The sequence below is a fragment of the Anabrus simplex genome, chromosome 1, assembly GCF_040414725.1.
Source record: "Anabrus simplex isolate iqAnaSimp1 chromosome 1, ASM4041472v1, whole genome shotgun sequence".
Taxonomy (NCBI): Eukaryota; Metazoa; Arthropoda; class Insecta; order Orthoptera; family Tettigoniidae; genus Anabrus; species Anabrus simplex.
In genome coordinates this window covers 985,228,705-985,248,422 of record NC_090265.1, presented here as the reverse complement: position 1 = coordinate 985,248,422, position 19,718 = coordinate 985,228,705, and the positions used below count along the sequence as shown (strand labels likewise).

Below are 19,718 nucleotides of genomic sequence, written 5' to 3'. Positions count from 1 at the left end.
TTATTATTATTATTATTATTATTATTATTATTATTATTATCATCATTAATTGAGCTGATTCATTAGATTTTATATTGTTTTTCATCATTTAGACTGTAATAATTAGGTATCATGCATATTATGTTATTTAATCATTGGATAAGGGAATTTTATTTGTAATTATTCTGTATATTAATGAGATTTGTTGATCTGAAATAGCCATACTGTAACTTGTAACTGTGGCCAGATGAGCTGGCATATTATGTTTATGGCTATGTTTAACCGAGGCTGTATGAGGCAAGTAAATTTTCCGCTGACACATGCTATATAGTCATCGTTTGTATGCGTGGTCAATCTTTAAGACACGTGACTGATGTGTGTGGTCTTGTGGTTTCGACCGAATGTCTGTATTCGCTAGCTACCGTGTATTTAGGTGGAAGGGATGACAAGATAGTAGGGAGATGTGACGTCATTATGAGTTTATAAAAGTAGAGGTAAGAATAGTTGGCCCGTCTATAAGTGTGGTGATCAAGCTAAGAAGTGGTCTAAGTGTTCTAAGAGGTGTTTGAAGAGGTCTTAGAATCGTCGAAGTGGTCTACGAGTGGTGGTTTGATCTGAGTAGAGACTGTCACTGGGTTGATAGTGAAACATCATCTACTTGTGAGGAGGGACTTCACAATGTAAGTTTATTTAAGTAAATTCATCAGAGATTTAGTGCCGTGGTTTGCAGAAGTATAGGATATATATACACATACAGGGTTGTTCACCTAACATGTTACACGGAAATAACTTCTAAACCGTTAAAGATATCGGCATTCAGTTATCATACCCGTAAATGGTAATTAGGGTCTTGTAAAATAACGTGCTACTTAGTCTCATGGGGTGATTAATAACCGAGATATTGACACTAACTCCATATTTTTAAATGGAACGTTACAAATTTATACAGATGGCCTAAAAGTTCAACTGCGTACAAGTTCAAATATGTAAGTATTTTAAAAATCGGACAAGTACTTTTTGAGATATAAATAAGAACAGCATGCGCGGTTTCACATGCCGCATTAGACGGCGTGCAGTTGGGCAAGGACACACTGACGCGCAAGCAGTTTTCTGGGAGTGAGTTCAGCCTCAGAACGGATACCAGGCATGTATTGTAAATATAATGGGATGTACTGAGGCTAGGAAAACAACAGATGGGGAATCTGCCACCTGGGCGACTGCCCTAAATGCATATCAGTATTGATTGATTGATTGATACCGTAACATACCCTGGGTGTGCAAGGTTATTGTATGGCTGGCAAACACACAATGAGGAAGGGAGATTAATTTTTTTTGTTTCGTTTTGTTTCGTTTCGACATCCATGTGTAACAGGCTGCGTTCAATTTAGCGTCTTTCTCTACGGATGGGAATGGGAAGGATTTGGAAAGGACGTCGGCCGTGGCCTATCCCAAAGGTACCTATCTGGTATTTGCCTGGTGTTGAACATGGGACTCCATGCAAATCACTTTCATGTTGGGCGAGGCAGGACTCGAACCTGCGCTCTCCCGAATGCAGAGAAGTCTGTCGAGTTTTTTAATCACATGTAGCAGCTAGTATTCGTAACTGTCGCCGCGGTGGTCCGGGTTAAACTCCCGGCTCTGATAAGCCATTTAATTCTGGTTGGAGGGCTGGAACAGGGTACACTCAGCTCCGTGAGGCAAAACGGAGAAGAGATGGGTTCGGTACCCATCTCACCTATCCTGGAAGTGTTTCTGTGGTTTCCCACCGCTACTCCAGGCAAATGTCGGGATGGTTCCTTACTTACTACAACGGCCGCCTCCGTCCCAATTCCTCACCTGAATTACAAATACAACGCGCGTGTGCGCATACACACACACGCACACCCACACACACGGGGCCACACGACCACGATGTCCAAGCTCCGGAAAATTAAATAACAACAACTATTCTCTGTACCCCTTCGAGTGTCTTAATCATGTACATCTGGCGAGGAACCCGAACAATAAGATTACGACCGTATAAGCATTACTGTTCTGGAGTAGACTTAGTGTTTGAAAATGTGGATTTTGTCATGCAATCACAGTGTGAATGACACACGTCCTGCAAAGAAATGGAAATAGTAGCTGCTATTAGAGGGCGTAGGAGGGGAAGGTCTTGTCCGCCCTGTTCTACTAGAAAACGTACCCCTTAACGTACGACAGGACATGTGGTTCCAGCACGACGGTTCTTCTGCCCACTAATCAATTGTTGCCCGGCAAGTCTTAAACGAGATATTCCCCGGTCGATGGATCGGAAGTGGAGGCCCCATCAGGTGGCCAGCACGGTCACCTGATTTGACACCGCTGGACTTTTTCCTCAGGGGTACGTGCACGGACATAGTCTACGCCAAAGCAACAACACCACAGGATCTCAAACGACATATCATCGCAACATGTGCTGCAATGTCGAGGGAAACCCTTCGGTCTGTGACATCATCCCACGCGACACGACTGCTAATGTGTATTGCCGTTGATGGTCAATATTTCGAGCACATAATTAAATAGACACGTGTATGCGGATCACTGAGACGCAGTCCGGCTCCATGGCTAAATGGTTAGCGTGCTGGCCTTTGGTCACAGGGGCCCCGGGTTTGATTCCCGGCAGTGTCGGGAATTTTAACGACAATGGGTTAATTTCGCTGGCACGGAGTCTGGGTGTATGTGTCGTCTTCATCATCACTTCATTCTCATCACCATGCGCGGGTCACCTAGAGCGTCAAATCAAATCAAATCAAATCAAATCAAATCAAATCAAAAGACCTGCATCTGGCGAGCCAAACTTGTCCTCGGACACTCCCGGCACTAAAAGCCATACACCATTTCATTTTTTACCAAGACGCACATATTCAAACATTACCAACTTCGTATCTTTATTGTTGTGATAATTCGGCCTCCAGCCAATAAACGATTGGCCACGAATGGCTTTGCCACATAAAGTGCTGAACTCGTTGCCAACACGGTCTCTACATACAAAATGCCAAAATGCCCACCTCATAACAAATACACTGACGAGACATTGTTATGTTCCCATTCCTACGCCCTTAGGATCATTTCCAACAAAGTCTACCTCGGACATTATTCATTTGCTTTTCTACAAGGAGCTCTTCCAGTGTTTTGTGTTATGCCTTTTTCTCAACTGATACAGTAGTATGTACTGTACACTAAAACCAGTGACAATTATAGCTTTCGTTATGTTCCTTTCAAGGCAAAGTACTTACTTTATTCCTTTTAAATACATCAACCCTCCGTGTCCTGCCATGACTTCGCTTGTCATACACACTTTACAAACCCATCACATGTGTATGAGGTGCTTACATGCCTGGTATCCATTCTGTGGCTGAACTCACTCCCAGGAAACTGCTTGCGCGTCAATATGTGCTTGTCCGAATTCACGCCGTCTGATGCGGCATGCAAAACCGCGCATGCTGTTCTTATTTATATCTCAAAAAGTACTTGTCCGATTTTGAAAATACTTACATTTTTGAACTTGCACGCAGGTTCACTTTTAGTCCAGCTGTATGAATTTGTACCTTTCCATTTTAAAATATGGAGTTAGTATCAATATCTCGGTTATTAATCACCCCATGAGACTAAGTGGCACGTTGTTTTACAAGACCATGGGTACCATTTACGAATATGAAAACAGAATGCCGATATCTTTAATCGTTTAGAAGTTATTTGCGTGTAACATGTTAGGTGAATAATCCTGTATATATATCGAATTTTACCGATATATGCAGTTAATTGTCGTCATGGTACTTCGAATTCTTTCTTCTTCTTCTTCTTCTTTTTTTATGACCACATAAGATCACTTTAGTCAGTCCGTCGTTCAGGTCTCTTTGAAGGGATTGTTCGGGCTTTGCGGTCCTCCCAGTACTTCTTCAGATGCTCCGATCTTCGTGCCCTTTCCTCAGTTGAAAATGTGCGTGTTGTTGGTTTGTTTTGTGTAAGGGTAAAGCGGAGGTTTGTATTCTTGAGTTTTGTATTCAATTTTATCTTATTTTTGGTGTCTTCTATTGTAAGGCCTATTTCCTTCAGATCCTCTCTTACTTCTCTGATCCATTTACATCCTGTTGTGGTATTTTTTGAGACGAGATTGTGTTGTACTAGTTGTTTCAGAAGTCTCGAGTCCTGCATCCTCATGATATGTCCAAAGAATCCCAGTCTCCTCTTACGCATAGTATCTGTAATGGGTTCTAGCTCTTTGTACACGACTTTGTTAGGTATTAACCGCCACTGTCCATCTTTCTGATATTTTTTGTTGATACAGGTTCTTCCAATCCTCCTTTCAATTTTCTGAAGTCTGTAAGTCTTTGATTGTTTATTCAGGTAAAAGAGTGTTTCTGCTGCATATGTAGCTTCCGGTTTTATAACTGTGTTGTAGTGTTTTATTTTTGTATTTATTGATAGACATTTCTTTTTGTAGATATCCCATGTTAATTTTTGTGCTTTAGCTAATCTATTTGTTCTTACTTGGATTGAGATTTTTTCATTTAAGTTATGTGTTATTACTTCTCCAAGATATTTAAACTGAGTTACTATTTTGATTTTATTACCATTTATGGTGACTTCTTTTAGCTGGGTTGGTTTTTGGGGCATAATTTCTGTTTTTTTCAAATGATACTTTGAGGCCAATTTTATTTGCAATGTTTTGAAGTTCTGATATCTGGGTTTTTGCTTCTTTTATGTCCACTGCTAGTAATGCTAAATCGTCAGCAAAACCCAGGCAATTTGTTTTGATTTTTCGGCCAATCTTTATTTTGGGGGGACATTTTCTAAACCATTCCCTCATTACCATTTCTAGAGCACAGTTAAATAATAGTGGTGAGAGCCCATCTCCCTGCCGTAGTCCAGTTTTAATTTCAAATGTCTCTGATGTTTCACCCCTAAACTTCACTTTTGACTTGGTATTGGTGAGAGTCAATTTTATCATGTGTATTAATTTGGGGTGTAGTCCAAGGTGTCTTAAAATTTTAAACAGAGATTCTCTATGGATGCAATCATAAGCTTTCTTGAAATCTACAAATGTTATCACCATATCTCTGTTTCTTCTCCTGTTATAGTCCATTATCAACTTAAGACTCATGATCTGATCAGGACAGCTCCTCCAGGGTCTGAAACCTCCTTGATATTCTCCTAGTTCTTTCTCAAGTTGTAAACTTATCCTATTAAGGATGATTATTGAAAATATTTTGTATGTTATGTCTAGGAGAGAGATTCCCCTGTAGTTATTAGGGTCGGTTTTGTCCCCTTTTTTGTGCAGAGGATGAATGAGGGCTGTTGTCCAGTGTTCTGGTAGTTCTTCTTTAATCCAGATAGAGACAAGTTGTTGATGGAGGGCAACTTTTGCTGAGGTTCCTGCATATTTCCAGATTTCCGCAAAGGTCTGATCTTCTCCTGGCGCTTTGTAGTTTTTTAATTTATTCAGAGCTTGGTAGACTTCCTTTATTGTGGGGGGATTGATGTTTTCTGGTGATGTTTTTATCGGGGTGTTGGTGTCCAAATGAAGGAGTTCTGTAGGTTCCTCACAATTTAAAAGCTTGTTGAAATGTTTAGCCAGAATTTCTGCATTGTCTTTATTGTTATGGGCCAGCTTACCATCTTCATCCTTCATCAGTAGGGTCGGGGGTTCATATTTTTGGAGCTGCTTTCTGAAGGTTTTGTAGTAGTCCCTTGATTTAGTTTTACTGAAGTGTTCTTCAATTAACTGCAGGGTGTCCTTATGATGTTGTCTTTTTATTCTTCTTAAGACTTGGGTAGTTTCTTTTCTCTGTTTTACTAGCTTTTGATAGGATATTTCTGTCTTTTGGGACTGATGTAATAGCCATGCCTGATGTCTTTTCTCCACTGTTTCATCACATTCACTGTTCCACCATTGGTGTTTTTTACGTGGTTTAATTGGAGCTAGGTCTTCTGCAATTTGTTTAAGGTTGTGTACTAAGTCTTCAAGTTTGTCTGTGATTTTTATTTTTTCAGTTGCTTTCTGGTAATTTTTGTTGTTGATTAGCTGGGTAGGATCTATTTTTCTTTTAGTTTTAAGGGCTTGCTTTTGTTGTCTCCTCTGGGGAGTGAGTTTAATTTTAATTTTAACTAGGTAGTGATCTGAACCTGTGTCTATTCCTCGGAGGACTTTGACGTTATAGATCTCTTTGTGGTGGTATTTGTCCATGCAGACGTGGTCCAGTTGCCATTCTCCTTTAGTGTAGTCAGGATGTTTCCATGTTTTGAGTTTTTGAGGTTTCCTCTTAAAACATGTAGATTTTGAGATTAAATTATGGTTTCTACACAGGTCAACTAGTCTCTCTCCATTTTTATTTGTTTTCTTGTGTGCTGGCCATTTTCCGATGATGTCACGGTATTTTCTTTCTCTGCCTAGTTGAGCGTTGAAGTCGCCTATTAATAATTTTATATGGTGTTTGGGGATGTTATCTATGGTCTGGTCCAATAGGTCCCAAAATTCTCCTGTTTCCTCCTGGTCTTTTGAGGAGTTGTTTTTATCATTAGTGGGAGCATGGGCATTTATTATAGTATAGATTTTATTAGATGCCTTTGAGGTGAGCGTTGAGAGTCGTGGAGACTGTGATCTGAATTCTTGAACTGAGTTTATTATTTTAAGGCTGACCAAAAATCCTGTTCCAAATTGTGGGACATTCTTCATCACTCTCTTCCCGGGTATACCTTTATAAAGTCTGTACCCTTGAGATTCCAAGGCATCCTGGTCAGTGTTTCTAATTTCCTGTAATCCCATGATAAGAATTCCTTATTGAATTCTATTATACAATTCATTCGAGAATGGAATTTAATGTAGACGCATCTCATACCGCACAGAACTGTTGTATTTATTTCAACAATCTCTATATTAGAAATAAGGACGTGTGAAACTAGATAGTATGACTGGATATTACAGGTGTTTCAATAAAGTTTTCCAATTGCTACTTATAAATATTGAGTGGACGTAGACGCATTGGAGGTCACTATACTCGGAAAGGAAATGTTGGTCAACTGCAGGTTACATAAGAAGATAAGATTACAGCAGACTACTTCTGACTTCAACTCAGTGGTTTTTCCAGGAATTTCAAGTTCAACAGTTGTGTGTGCAGACATCAGGTAATTACAGCATCCGACATGTTATGCTTTAATAACATGAAGAAGAATGTAATGTGCGGCAATATCATATTTCACTTCAAGTTCATGCCAATACAATAGCTTTTTTTTATTTAGATTTAATTTTCTGCTTCTGTAACAGCAAATCTCACAGGGTATATTTTTTGTGTTAAATTAAAGTACGGCAAAGCTAGTTCATTGTGACGTAAAGTATAGTCATAAATTCAGTTTTCTTTTAATAATAATAATAATAATAATAATAATAATAATAATAATAATGCTGTGTGGCCTCCGGAGAGGCCTGGTGCAGGTCTTTTGATTTGACGCCAATATGCGACCTGAGCGTCGTGATGAGGATGAAATGATGAAGACGGCACATAAACCCAGTCCCCATGCCAGAGGAATTAACCAATAATGGTTAAAATTCCCAACCCTGCCAGGAATCGAAGCGGAGACCCCCGAGACCAAAGGCCAGCACGCTAACCATTTAGCTATGGAGCCAGGCTTAATAATAAGTTATTCTATTCTATTTCCATATTCAATCCCCAACTGTGGAAATGCAACCGTAATCTACTATTGTCCTGATCCATATTCCTATATATTGCCAGATGTGTGAGTTTATCACCTCACGCCTTGAGAATAAGTGAGATAAGAGGCATGCTCTACGAATTTCGTTGTTTCTTACAGCAACTGGCGCTTAACAAATGTAAAGTATATTGTGTGAAGGAAAGTAATATAAGAGCTGTGGCCAATACGGGTGTTAATTCACTCTAATTTACTGCATGTGACATAAATGGGAAACACTAATCTTTTAAAAAGCGCAATACATTTGTAGCCTTAATAATGTACAGCCCAGCATTTGCCGGTGTGAAAATGGGAAACCATGGAAAACCATCTTCAGGCCTGTCAACAGTGGGATTCGAACCCACTATCTCCCGGATGCAAGCTCACAGGCACGCGCCTCTAACTGCACGGCCAACTTGCCCGGTCAGCTATTTCTGCTGCACCTTGTAAATGTACCAGCTAACAACATAGCTGTCTGGAGATATCCGAGTAATCTCATGTGTGTATCAAGTTCATCGTTAACATAAATTATTTGTAATCTGTCTTTATTTACTGATTGTTTTTAGGTCATTTAAGTCCAGACTCGCAGGTTTTCCATGGTTTCCCATTTTCAAACCTTAATTAAGGCCACGAACGCTTTCTTCCCATTCCTAGGCCTTTCCTATCCCATTGTCACCATAAGACCTATCTGTGTCGGTGCAACGTAAAGCAAATAGCAAAAGTGCTTTGTAAAATCATATTAATGCCTTTCTTGTACAGTACAAAGGTATTCAGTGTTTTGCTTAAAGGAAATACGCATATGAAACCTAAAGGGCTCTGATCGGAAGTTTACGGCCAGCACAATGAATTTAAACATAATAACAACATTCAGATGATATCCAGTTCTTTATAAAACACATATAATAGCACAGTGATTGGGGCTAAGGGTATTGACATCTTATCTAACAAGACTCATTGAGCGTCGTCGTAAGACCTATCTGTGTCGGTGTGACGCCAAAAAAAAAAAAAGACTCATTGAGAGAGGAATTTATTGACCAGGGTCCACTGTCTGGTCAGAATACCACTGAAGAAACATGATTTGTAATGTCAATAGAGGATTAAATCACTGCAATGTCACATAAGGTATGTTAGCCAATCTTACAGATAATTCTTTGAGACCAAGAAAAGAGACCTCTATAAAGTATTGTACTATAATTGCAACTTACTGTGTTCTGTTTCCAAGCCATGCAGCTTCAACTTATTGGCTTCATGCTGAGCTTTCTTCTTTAACCGGCAAGCTCTGAAAAGAACAGAGAATAATTAATGGGATGATAAATTATAGGCTGAGAAAATAAAAAAGTAAGTTTAGAATCATAGAAAAAGTACAGCCTTTATTAACTCTATGAAGTAAGCAGATGGGCATGCTTAACAAATAATATAAGAGCATGAAGAACTATTTGATGGATATCAAAGAGTTATGATGGCAAAAATCAGAGTAGAGAAAATGGAAAAATTAAAGGAGATAAAGAGATAGAAACATAAAAGTGTGGAAATTAAAAGATAAGAAAGTACAGGAAGAATTTCTGAAGAGACTAAGACAACACATTCCAGTCACTGAAGTAGGAAATGTGGAAGATGAATGGTCCAACTGTAAAAGGCATATTTGTATGAGGGACAGAGAGAGCCTGTGGCCGAATATTGACGAGAGTGAAAGAAAGGGAGACACCATGGTGAAATGAGGTGAGAAAAGCAGTGAAAGAAGAAAGTATGGCAAGAATGGAATCGAGATAAAAAAGAAAGCAAAAGGTAGTGTCTTGATAACAAAAGGAAATTTAAGAAATTGTTAAGAGAAGAAAAGTTGGGAAGAATTTACAGAAAAGATAGAGACAGATTGAGCTGGCAGTAAAATGATACTGTAGGGAATTACATGAAGTAATAGGAAAGAATGAGCTTACACAAAGCTGATGAAAGAGGAAGGTGGAGAGTTGATAACACATCCAGAAGAAATAAAGATGGAAAGAGTATTTTGATAAGCTGCTAAATGTGAGAGATTGTGCAAAGGAGACAGTAGTAATACGGTGTGATGACTCAACAACAGAAGATATAACAATGTTAGAGGTTAAATTTTTAGTCCATAAAATGGAAACGGGAAAGGTGCCAGGAATGGATGAAATTAATGTAGTCACTTGCGATAAAAGTGTGATCATCTATAGTTATCACACACTTTTTTGTTCCCCTTCTTAAAGGCAGGAATTATTTTTATCTTTTCTCAGTCTTCTGACACATGTTTCTGTTTCCATATCCACTTTAACAATCTGTATGGACTACAATGGGTGTACAGATTGTTAAAGTGCATATGGAAACAGAAACGTGTGTCAGAAGACTGGGAAAAAGTAAAAATAATTCCTGTCTTTAAGAAGGGGAACAAAAAAGTGTGTGATAACTATAGAGGAATCACACTTTTATCACAAGTGACTACTGGAAAGAATATTAGAGAGGAAAATAAGAGGAAATGCAGGAGAGTAGCAATGGAAAAAGAATTGGGAATATGGAAAGGATCTGGTTGTAACATTCATAGATCTAACAAAGGCATACGAGTGTTCCCAGGGAGGTCTGGGAAACCACTGTTCAGTAAACAAACTGTAGAAATGGTACAACCAATGTGTACCTATTGCGTCAGCAGTGTACAGACTTCGGTTGGAAATGAAACTGGACTAAGACAGCAGTGTGCTGTCACCTCGTTTGTTTCTAATGGTTATGGACAAAATTGTAATGGAGACAAAGGAGGCATACAGAAATAGTTAGATGAAGATGGGGAACAAACAGCAAAGAAGTACAAGAACAACTTAATGCACTGAACAAGAAAATTGAAATGTATGGTATGAAAATCAGCACAGAGAAAAGCAAGACCATGGTGATATCAAGAGGAGAATGGCATTGTGAAAATTGGTGGTCAAAGCCTTGAAATTGTGGACAGTTTCAAATACCTACGGAGTGAATTAATACAGAATACAATGTTCGACATGGAGAATAGCAAAAGGATGCAACAGGGTAATGCATTCTACTGGAGTGTAAAAAAACCTTGTCTGCAATTAGAAAGTACCAAAGAAGTGCAAAGAGAAGATACAAAATGTATTGAACACCCATACTGACTTATGCGGCTGAGACCTGGACAATGACAAGCAGAGAGAAGTGTACAATTCAAGCTTTCAAAGTGAAATACCTAAGAAATATGATAGGAACGACGAGGAAAGACAGAGTGAGAAATTAATATGTTAGAAAGGAAGTCTACATATTAAACCTAAATGAGAATTGATAGGAATGAACTACTATGGTTTGGACATGTAAAAATTATGGAGGAGATGAAGTTCGAGGGAAAGAGAGTGAGAGGGAGACCTAGAACAAGGTAGATCAATCCAATGAAGAGGAGTACAAGAAAGAAATCTGGACTGGGACAAAATGATGGAAGAGAGAGGAAGGTGGGGAAGTGTCATAAATGCCTCGACCTGGCAAAAGCTGGATAAGGAGAAAGAAGGATGATTATTAGAGAATGAAGAACACAGAACACAGGCAACAATGTCTATCTAGAGACAGATAAAATATGCGAAGAACATTTAACAATAACATTGTGATTGGCAGTAGAAGTGAGGAAAGAATAGGGGTCCACTGAGATATAAAGGTAAAGAGGCATGCGTTTCAAAAACAAGAACAAGGGTTAATGCTCAGATTTATAGGCATGATTAATTGATATACAACGCACAGGAACAGTAACGTGAAAACAATTATGGTGAAGATAACTCCTTCAGCCCTACTACAGAAAAATAGCTTCATCAGTTCTGGATGAGATACTTTCTTACCTCTCAAGTACTTTCAAAGACATTCTAACGATGTTCTTAAAACTGAACACACGTATTCCTTCAAGTGCCCCTGAAAGAATCCCTTTTGAGGGCAAAATTAAAGCATTCTAACATCTCTTAAAACCAACAACAAAAGGGACTGAGGCTGGAGTTTGAGCTTGAAAAACTGCACACCTGAAGCAAGGGGCGAACCAACTACATTACTTTGCCAGTCACATGGAAATATCAGGCAAGAGACAAATCAAAACAGTGAGTGAAATAATTGTGAAAAAATGTGTTGTAAAACTGTGCATGAGAGGGGATGAAGTGAAAATTGCATTCTTTGCACAGGCTTGTGCTTTTATCTGTCAAAATGGACAGGGACTGGGTGAGTAAGATCAATGGAGAAGAGAATTCTGGGTTTAGAACCGATACATGACATAAGAATGGTCACCACATCCTTCAATAGGAATAAATTTTACTACTGTGAGGGAAATGTATGTTGAATATGTGGATGGCACAAGCATAACACAACCCTCATTTACAACATGAGCTTTCACATGTGGTGATCGCAGAGAAAGTGGTTAAGGCTCTAGTGCTCATTTCAAGGAAGAGATCTGAAGTTCATAACTACTTCCATAGAAACATTTTGGAATGACAGGACGAACAGAGGGCGTGAAACACTTGGCATAGTGGATGGCTGATCTTCTGCAGTGGCTTGATCTACAGCGTACAAGTGAACAATAGCTAGTCAGAAGGTGTGAATTAGGTGGATTCCAATCAGACTCTCCTTCCACTCACTCTAATAAACAAACACTGTACTGTAGAAGTAGTTTATCACAACAATCTTCCTTTCTATTTTCCTGCTTGATATTATGAAAGGAAACTTCCAGGTAAAAAACTAATTAAAAACGAAACTATCCTGATGAGGAATTGTCCTTCCATATAAATACGTCTTTTCCAATCCAATCTGCTTGCTTACCATAATGGTTTCTGATTATATTTACATTATAAAACTGATTTTTGCATATTATTTTAGTACAGTATATACTGAAAAAAAAAGGGGTGTGTAAACAAAAAGAAAGAACTTGAATGAAAGATTTTCATCACAACTTAAGCATTTGTTTCATTATTAATATCATCATCATTTCTTCGCTCCAGCAAGCCGGGTGCGGTTGAGTACGAGCCTCCCCCAGTTGGTCCTGCCCATCCACAGATGATGATCATATTTCATTGAAAATCTGCTCCTTCCTAACATCATGACATCTTTCTCTTTGTCTCTTTCCAGGAACGCTGTGATCAAAGTATGCTCGAGGAGTGCTAACAGGATCCATTCTTTTCATGTAACCATACCACTGCAATCTCTTCACTTTGAGGCTCTAGAACAAGCTTCTTTAAAATCAAAGCTGTTGTCAGATATCCACATTCCTTGTTTTATCACTTTTTGTTTTTTGTAGACAAGAACGGAGAAACTTCATTTCTGCTGCCAGAAGACAACTCTTTGTTGATACAGTAAGTGTTGCTGCTTCCAGGCCATACGTCAATATGGGTACCAGATACATTTTGTACAAGCTGATCTTGGAAATAAACAGAAATGCTTCACCCCAAAGTATTTGACATACAGAGTGATAGAATGTGGAAGCGTTTGGTATTATGTTGCTAATCTCTTGATGTATGGTATTGTCTGAGGACAGAACATTGCCAAAGGACTGGAAGTTGTCTAGAATATCCATCTCCTCACCTCCAATTCTTAGATGAACAGCTGAAGAGTTTCTACTCATCACCAAGCGTACTGTCTTGATTTTGTTGATTTTAAGACCTAAGGTTGTAAAAGCTCCATGCCAAAGATCTAGTCTAGCTTGTACTTCTGCTTCTGTATCACCTAAGGAATTCGATCCCAGCCCTTATTTCTAAATCCAGGATTTCAGGATTACACTTGGTCAGTCCCGGGATCGAGGAATAATCCCAGGATTGAAGGTTACAAATAACAAAGAAAATCTTACAGAAATCAGCAAATCGACATTTAGACAAAATCAACATATTTTACAGTATACACCTAGCTAATCTAATCACTCTAACTAATCAGACTTAAAGTGAGACTAACCAGATTTAAAATCACTCAGTCTCTATGTTAAAATTGTTCTTTTCCAAGAATCAGTGAGATCTCTTTAAACTTATATAAATTTAAAAAAACCTTATATAACAAACTATGCAAATATACTTTGGAAATTAACAATAATCTCTCTGAACATAGACTAAATAGACAACATCCATGTAACAACATAATAAGTAGGTAGAAAGTTCCTTAGCAAAAAGTATTTAAAAATAACATTAATCAGTTACATTTCACATTACTCGTAAATATAAAGAAAACTAATTTAATAGGAACATTCTAATTTGAATTGCGAAAATATGATCTGAGAAATAACAACACGCAGTGTCTCATCACCAAGCCTGCTTCTCAATTTGTTGCACATATATGCAGCTGCTGAGAAAGCGTGTTCAAGTTCGATGGAAGTTGGAGGAATCATTAGTAAATACTTATAAGCCTGCCCTAGGTTACAGCTCCAAGTAGAATTTGAAGACTCGTGTAGGTTCATTTCCTTCTTAACAATTCTGGAAAATTCATTTTCATTTAATGCTTCAGGAGACATAATTTTTATGTTGTTTTCTTTTCCAGCTGAAGCTTTTCTTTGAGCGTCAAATCACTTTTTCCTGTGTTTGTAGGTTTGACTTGCATATTTTGTTCTTCCTCTTCGTCATTCTTTTTACCATTTAATCTCTCAATTAAAGAAACAATCCGGTTTTTTATCAGGACTTGGCTCGGACTTGAATATGTAGGCTTTATTTCAACATCGAACATTGCCACTATGAGGATTTTGTAGGTAGCATAATACAACTCTCAACTCATTTCTTCGGCAATCTTTCATGCACTTTTGTAAATGTATCTTGAATTTAGAAGCCAACTCAGAGCTATTGTCCTTTAACTGATTAAAAAGAAACTTAAGGCCAGCATCAGCTGTGCATAATTTCGTATCAGTGCGACAGAGTGCTTCTACAGTTAATTTGACTGGAGCCAAGACTTTAATGATTTCACTGATTAGCTCAAAATCGGACTCTTCCAATTGCACTGGATTATTCAAATCTATAAGCGCCTTTTTGAAGCTAAATTTCAAGAAGGCAAAACGCTCGAGCATAGTGTAGAGACTGTTCCACCTGGTTTTGCAATCAAGCAGTCAACTTACCTCCTTGCCATGCTCTATCTTCACATATTTTTGAAGAATGGTATCATTCTTCAAGGACGCTCTTTTGAAAATAAGAACCACTTTGCAAACTTTTAAAATTACATCCTTGACGTTCTGGTCATTCGTCAAATCCGGGCAATTATCTCTTTCTTCAAGGTCTAATCCTGATTCAAAATCTTCGTCATCATCATAGTCTACATCATGGAGCTCAGTGGATTCATTTTCTGAAGCTGGTATACAGGGTATCCTTTCTTTATAAAGTAAATCGCAAACGGCTAAATGAATGCCATGAGCAAAAAAAACTTGGTTCTCTGCATTGACAAGTTTTCCGACTTGAGCCATGGCATTTGGATCGTCGGTTACGATTGCCACGATTTCGCTGTCCAGTGAAATATCGAATTGAGAAAGGCACTCTTTTAAAACATAAACAAAGATTCATCAATACAAATAAGGCCTAAACTCCAAAACTTTTTCTCGGAATGAATTTTTACGTTCTTGTACCTTTTGATGGCCATTCATCAAAGCTCAAACTAAAGCCCTGACCTTCAGTTTTTAAAACAGTTAATTCAGCTTTTATATGCTTTTTAATTCTGTAATTGACGACACAGTTACGAACTGTTGAAGCAGCTTTCGGTAAATCTGAATATCATTTTGATAATAACAACGCTCTCAAATCTTTTGAGGTTACAAAGACACTAACAGAAAGGCCGACATTCGCACTAAAACGTCATCTAGAGTAACAGTTTTAACAAAAAAGTCCTCAAGTGAACTATGTTTTCCCTTCAATGCCTGTGGTTCTTCGCCACTTTGGCTAGTTGATGAGGACAGCCTTGAGGTAATAAATTTTTGCCATGTTTGGTTGAAAGATGAGTGTGTAGTCCTTTGGTAGACCCTCCTAAGGTTTTTAATATAGCCAGGCAGCATTTACACTGGGCTATTTTGCTATCTTTAGAGACCAAAATCTGGCTCCACACTGACGTTGCATCTCAGTCTTTTGTATGTTTGACGTAAAAACTTTCTTCAGATAGAGACAATCATTACAGTCGTTCAAAAATACCTTTAAAGAGAAAAAAACTACATTAGTGCAATATAAACATAACTTCTCAGAACTGCAGGAATAATATTTCTTTGTTATTGATATCCAAAAATTCAAGTACCTATTAATTACAAGTTATAGGGGCACAAAATCTCTATAGGTCGATGCCCCGAACAAATATGAGGGTCGAGTCATAAGACATGGCAACTATTTTTTTTCTCGCGAACAGGAGAAAACAAGGAAAATGTAAGATATGTATTTGGAAATATAGGGCATGTACTTATGCATAGTGCTTGAAGACAAATTCTGACTTCAGGAGATTCTCGTAGGAAAGTGACAGAACACTGGTAAACATTGCTTTATTATGGTACTAGCTGATGTACCCGTGCTTCGCTAAGGAATTCTAAATTTTATACAGAATTCCAGGTTAGGTAGTGTAAACGCTGTGAGCAAGATTGTATTAAGTTGCATAGCTCTTAACGTTGCCCTAGAAGCACGACGGGCAAGTCACCAACGTCTTTTCTCATATCGACTGGGTTAGGGAATTTTCATTGCAATAGTGACCACCTTGCCTACCGTCGGTCACAATCAGGTTGGGGAATTTTCATTATAATGGCAGACACTCTCCGCCTGCCTTTATAGATTCTCAGAAAGACTCTCTTAGTGGTTTTTCCCAATTGAAATGAACATGGGTCATTACAATGACGGTAGGAATGGTGCGATTAAAAGCAAATGAAAAACCACACATTTTTTCACTTTTAACGAACAGTACTATGCTGCTGAACTAACAGTCCAAAGCTACAGAGCTGGAATGATCAAGACGCAGACATCTGTGATCCATGAACAATCTTCGTCATTTTTTCGGCGGGGGTGGGGCGTTGTTCAAATAGTGGATAGTCCCAGGGCAAAAACTATGCCCGTTTATTTATCGGCTTCCTGTGAGTACCCGATGAGTCAGAAAATCTCAATTCACTACACTGGCGGGGGAAAGAACTATCTGACGTGGAGGCAATTTTTCCTCCATAGGTCGCTGCTAATTTGGAATAAAATTAATGAAGACTTAATGAAAATGAAGAGGAAGAAGCTTTTCCTAAGAAACGGCTCTTTTCAAGGTTGAATTTTGAGTTATTTAGTGAATTATGGTACTATAATTTGGAATAGGGCTAAATTGTAATTCCAGATCAGTTACTACTACTACTACTACTACTACTACTACTACTACTACCTGAATAAAACATAAATGATCGGAAATTATATTCTCTATAACTTTTGTTATGTAGTACTTTTCCATAGGACGAAGAACATAGGTATTTAAAAATTAAATTTTAGGTGCCTTCCCCTAAACTACCATTTCACCCAGGGTGAAAAATATTGTTTATAGCTTAATCTGTAGTTTCTTATTCTCCGACTCTATATACAGATTTTCATTAAATTCTGTCTACCCATTTTGTCGGGGCTCGGCTTTGATATGGACTTAGCAACAAAAATCCAAATTCATGTATATCTGTTATCATAGCCGGTAGGTAAAAATGCACAAGACGAAAATGATCAGAAATTTAATTCTACATAACTAATAGTATTTATCGATATGACCACTAATAATATAAATATTTGAGAATTGAATTTTAGGCCTTCCCCGAAACTACCATTTCACTCAGGGTGAATAAAATAATTTATAGCCTAGATTGTAGCAACTCACCCCCCGACTCTACATACCGATTTTTATTAAATTCTCTTCAGCCGTTTTCTCGTGATGCATGTACATACATACAGACAGAAATTACGGAAAAGTAAAAACTGCATTTTCTTGTTACTGTGGTTATGATCGATACAGAAATACCATTCTTTTCAAATTCTGAGCAATGTACAGACAAAACTCTTATTTTATATATATAAATAGACAGCAAATACACAAGACTACGTACAAAGGACAGGTCTCCACTGGTTACAGACCTTCAAAATAATCACCCAAGGTTTCCACTGTGCATTGCCAGTGGTGGGGCAGGTGCTGAATACCATTTGCTGCATGTGTATCGCTAATGTGTGACACCTCTCTCCGATATGCTGTTACGATGTCCTCTTTGTTAGCAAACCTCTGTCCATGTAATGGCTTCTTGACTTTGGGGATTAGATCATAGTCACACACCTAATGCTTCCCACAGCTCTGCATGGCATTAGCGCGCATTTCTGCCGCGGAGAACTGCTATTTTAATATACGATCGTTGCTCCTGCTTGTTGACTTCCATTCTGTGATGCTCTCACTCACACACTGAACTTGGGGGCATGCTTAGACCCACACTGTTGTTTACATACATCATCTAGTAGCATCATACGCAAGTACATACCGCACGTTTCCAAATGCATATCTTAGATTTTCTGTGTTGTTGTCTCCTGTTCGCAAGAAAAAAAATAGTTGCCAGTAGCACAAGTTTTCACAAACCACCTCTTAATCTGCTGGCGCAAACGCTACAAAAATCAACTGGAAAAAAAAACCTCAGTAAGGTACGTAGTACGCTAGAGTTATATGCCGGTCTGTTGAACAGTGAAGCAACTCGACTGCAGCACTACCAGCGCATCCAGCAGAAAGTTGCAACATAGAGGAGAAACCCTTGCCTTATACATCAACTGCAGTAAGACATTCACTCATCTCACTCACACGGGAGAGGAAATGTACTAATGCACGCATTGTGGTCAGAGTAACACATATAGGGGATGAACAATACAGTCATGCGCTAAATGAGAACAGGCACTTACACACCGAAAAGACGCATAAATAACACACTGAGAGTTTCGCTTCACACAGTCTATTTTACAAACTTTTAAAAATGATGTCAATCCCAAAAATCCCAGGATCTGGAAAACTTAATCTCGAAAACTACGGCACTGAAAGACGGTCGGGATCCCAGTTTTCGGGATCCCAGGATCGAATCCTTTAGTCTCATCCCATACCATTACATCATCACAAAAACTAGAGCATTAGTTGTTGGATTCTTCCTTTTAACTGCTTTTAAAAGTACATCCACTGTGATTATGAAGAGGAATGGCGAAAGACAACTTCCTTGCTGGACTTCACTCTTTGTTTCGAACCAACCTGACTTTCCGTTCTGGACATGGACACAACTCTTAGTTTCATCATATACAGTGGAACCTCGATTCTCCGTTTTTGGAGGGACCACGGAAAAAAATCGTACAACACATGAAAACGGAAAATCCAGGAACGAATGAACCATCAACAATTTGGCAAAACATCACAAAAATGACATATATATACTTATAATCTTACAACGACCCCTAGACCAAACCAAACTACAGCCCCCATGGGCCTTCCGCCTACCAAGTGACCGCCCTCAGGCCGAAGGCTTGCAGATTACAAGGTGTCAAATCGTAAGTGTGACGAATCCTCTCGGCCGTTATTCCTGGCTGTCTAAACTGGGGCCGCCATCTCGCCCTTCAATAGCTTGTCAATTAAAGGTAAGCATAGAATGAGTGAACCTGGAACCAGCCCTCATATCAAGGTAAAAATGCCTGACCTGGCCGGGCCCTCCGGGTGAGATGAAGGCAAGTTAGACCGCGGGGCCGGCTTCAGACATAAATTACCAGTACGCGGCTTAAAAATCTCGAAACTTTACATTCAGTTTTACGGGGAAAACTTCGTCACTTTTGCTCTGAAAACTTTTTTCAGTTCAGCAACTTTGATCAGCCAGAGCCAAACTCTTCGAAAAATCTAATACCCATAACGGCAAGCCAAACAACAATTGACCACAAGTAGTTTTTAATTCTCTAATCTAATAAAATAAAGCACATTAGATACAAAAGCGCCCAACATGTTGGCGAAATCCTCTTTTTTATCTTCCATTGTAATTTGGTAACCGGTACGGTATAACAGTTCGTAGTCAGTTTATGGAAATCTTGTACCGCGTAAATTAGGCCTACATC

The 19,718-nt window shown here is 38.7% G+C and overlaps 1 protein-coding gene across 4 annotated transcripts in view; it reads right to left on the bottom strand.

The window, feature by feature from the left end:
- The window catches only part of REPTOR (repressed by TOR), a 152,583-nt gene that overhangs the window by 63,663 nt on the left and 69,202 nt on the right, over window positions 1–19,718 (bottom strand). For all 4 annotated transcript variants that reach the window (XM_067136832.2, XM_067136831.2, XM_067136834.2 and 1 more), the window contains one exon: window positions 8,892–8,965. In XM_067136832.2, coding sequence (XP_066992933.2) covers window positions 8,892–8,965 — 74 coding nt within the window. The remainder of the gene's footprint in view (window positions 1–8,891; window positions 8,966–19,718) is intronic.